The 2,593-nt window shown below is 44.4% G+C and overlaps 1 protein-coding gene across 1 annotated transcript in view; it reads right to left on the minus strand.

Moving 5' to 3' along the window:
* LOC106817877 (breast carcinoma-amplified sequence 3-like) overlaps positions 1–2,593 on the minus strand; it is a 14,840-nt gene that overhangs the window by 7,793 nt on the left and 4,454 nt on the right. The window contains exons 8-11 of the mRNA XM_014822588.1: positions 1,837–1,913; positions 1,100–1,176; positions 628–711; positions 45–201 (exon numbers count right to left, since the gene is read on the minus strand). Coding sequence (XP_014678074.1) covers positions 45–201; positions 628–711; positions 1,100–1,176; positions 1,837–1,913 — 395 coding nt within the window. The remainder of the gene's footprint in view (positions 1–44; positions 202–627; positions 712–1,099; positions 1,177–1,836; positions 1,914–2,593) is intronic.

The following is a 2,593-nucleotide window of genomic DNA, read 5'->3' on the forward strand; positions in this document are numbered from 1 at the left end:
CCTCTTCTTCATCCTCCCCCTCCCCCTCCCCTTCCCTCCCTCGCTCACCTCTCCCTGTGCGGTCTGGATGTCCACTATCGTCACCACTCCCGGCATCAGGTCGTTTCGCGACGACTTCTCATTGGCCGCCGCCGCCGCCTTCGCTCCCGTCAGACTGCTTGCCACAGTCTCCCCGAAGATGGTCAAGCCTTTAGTTATCGTCTGCCGACAAGACAAGAGAACGTGTGTGATGACAAGAGAACATGTGTGACGACAAAAGAACGTGACCAAGTCATTTGTTATCGGCTGCCGACACGACAAGAGAACGTGTGATGACAAGAGAACATACGCAATGACAAGAGAACGTGTGCGGTGACAAGTGAACATGTGTGGGATGACAAGAGAATGCGCGTAACGACGAGAACACGATGACAAGAGAACACATGTGATGACGAGAACATTGTGACAAGAGAACATGTGCGATGAGAAGATAACGCGATTCAATACCTTCGATATAAATTAAAAATATGAATCGTAAATATGAGCCTTCAAGACAATACGTCTTTGCCTCCCCGTTTCCTCGCACAATCACGTACGTCATGTATGTATGCACTGTACGTACACCTACAGTTGTCACCTATCTCTCACCTTGGCAGCTGATATCACCGTGGCAGCGTACGACTGTACTCCGTCCCCCGTAACACCTCCACATGACTGATGCATCGGTACCAGCTGGCAACACAAGATGGCAGCACCGTACAAGAAATCGGCTACGTGGACGCATTTGTTTCGCTGCCATCATTACGGACACATTTTGCATTCACAGTTATATATCACTGTTGTGCATATTTATCGAACTCATATATTAAAAAATATAAATAATAACTATTTCGTTATCTGACTACGTCCCGTGTCTATAAAATTATTTTCACGCATTTTCTATCATTATTTTAAGCATTTCTATCATTATTTCACTATTTTCTATCATTATTTTATGTATTTCCATCATTATTTCACGTATTTCGCGTGTAATTCTTATTCATTGTTTTCGACGCTGCCACAGAGAAAACCACGAGTCCCGCCCAGTCGCTCCACCAGTAGGTGGCGCCGGTAAACTCACCCGCTTGTCGCTGTAGGCTAGCCATCGGGTGGCGAGTGCGATAGGGTTGATGATCGGTCCTGGGGCCGGGTAGCAACCTGTGACAACGACGAGAAATTTTTTCGATTGGAAAATACGAGGGGGAGGGGGTTGATAGGGAAGGTTAGGTGTGTGATTATCTACGATTGATTTACTGAAGGAGGGAAGGGGGTATGCACACAAACACGCGTGCACACGCATGCACAAAAGCATGTGCTCACTCATTCACTCACTTGTATTTATTTTAATTACTCACTTACTCAAGTACACTTACTCGCTCAAGTACATACTCACTCACTCACTAACGCACTCACCCACTCAACCACTGTCGTCCACATTTGCAAGATTATGTGACTTATATACTACAGAAACGTATATTATTTGATACAACTACAGATATACAACTACAGAATTTACTTATAAGAAGACAATGAAATAATAAAGATGAAGTCACAAAGACAGACAAACACATGAGTGGACGGATAGACAGACTAATGGACGGAGAGAGAGGACTAAAGAGGACTAACAGCACGACAGGAGGACTAAAGGACTAAGGGACTAAAGGAGGACTAATGGATTAGGGGACTAAGAGACTAAGGGACTAAAGGAGGACTAATGGATTAGGGGACTAAGAGACTAAGGGAGGACCAATGGATTAGGGGAATACGAGACTAAGGGACTAAAGGAGGACTAACGGACAGACGAACGGAGAGACTCACTTGTGACGCAGAATCTCTCGCGGAATGTACAAGCGTCGAACACCGCAATCTTCTCCCTAAATGTCACCACGACGACCCTGCAATGTAGCGCAATCAAACGTCATTCACGAGCAAACATTGCACTGTTATACGCACGTAATACACATATATATGCACATAAAGTATATATATATATATATATATATATCTTATATATATCCACATAATGTATATATATATATGTACAACGTATATATGCATATAATGTTTAACTTTAATGGATGTAACGGAAGCAAACGGGTCTGGTGCACAGGTCAGGTCGGTGGAGGACGTAAGCATATTTTTGCGTGAAAAAAGTAAACATTATGTTGCGATCGTTTAATTTAAAACGTGAATACCAGCACTTTGTCATTGATACTTATTTATTTATACTGAAATAACGACGTAACCCTCACCGTTTGTGACAGGCAATGTCAACGCAACAACAACGTAACCCTCACCGTCTGTCAACGCAACAACGACGTAACCCTCACCGTTTGTGACAGGCAATGTCAACGCAACAACAACGTAACCCTCAACGTCTGTGACAGGCAATGTCAACGCAACAACGACGTAACCCTCACCGTTTGTGACGGGCAATTTCAACGCAACAACAACGTAACCCTCACCGTTTGTGACGAGCAATGTCAACGCAACAACGACGTAACCCTCACCGTTTGTGACGGGCAATGTCAACGCAACAACGACGTAACCCTCACCGTTTGTGACAGGCGATGTC

Source organism: Priapulus caudatus, unplaced genomic scaffold (assembly GCF_000485595.1).
Source record: "Priapulus caudatus unplaced genomic scaffold, Priapulus_caudatus-5.0.1 Scaffold1903, whole genome shotgun sequence".
Lineage (NCBI taxonomy): Eukaryota > Metazoa > Priapulida > Priapulimorpha > Priapulimorphida > Priapulidae > Priapulus > Priapulus caudatus.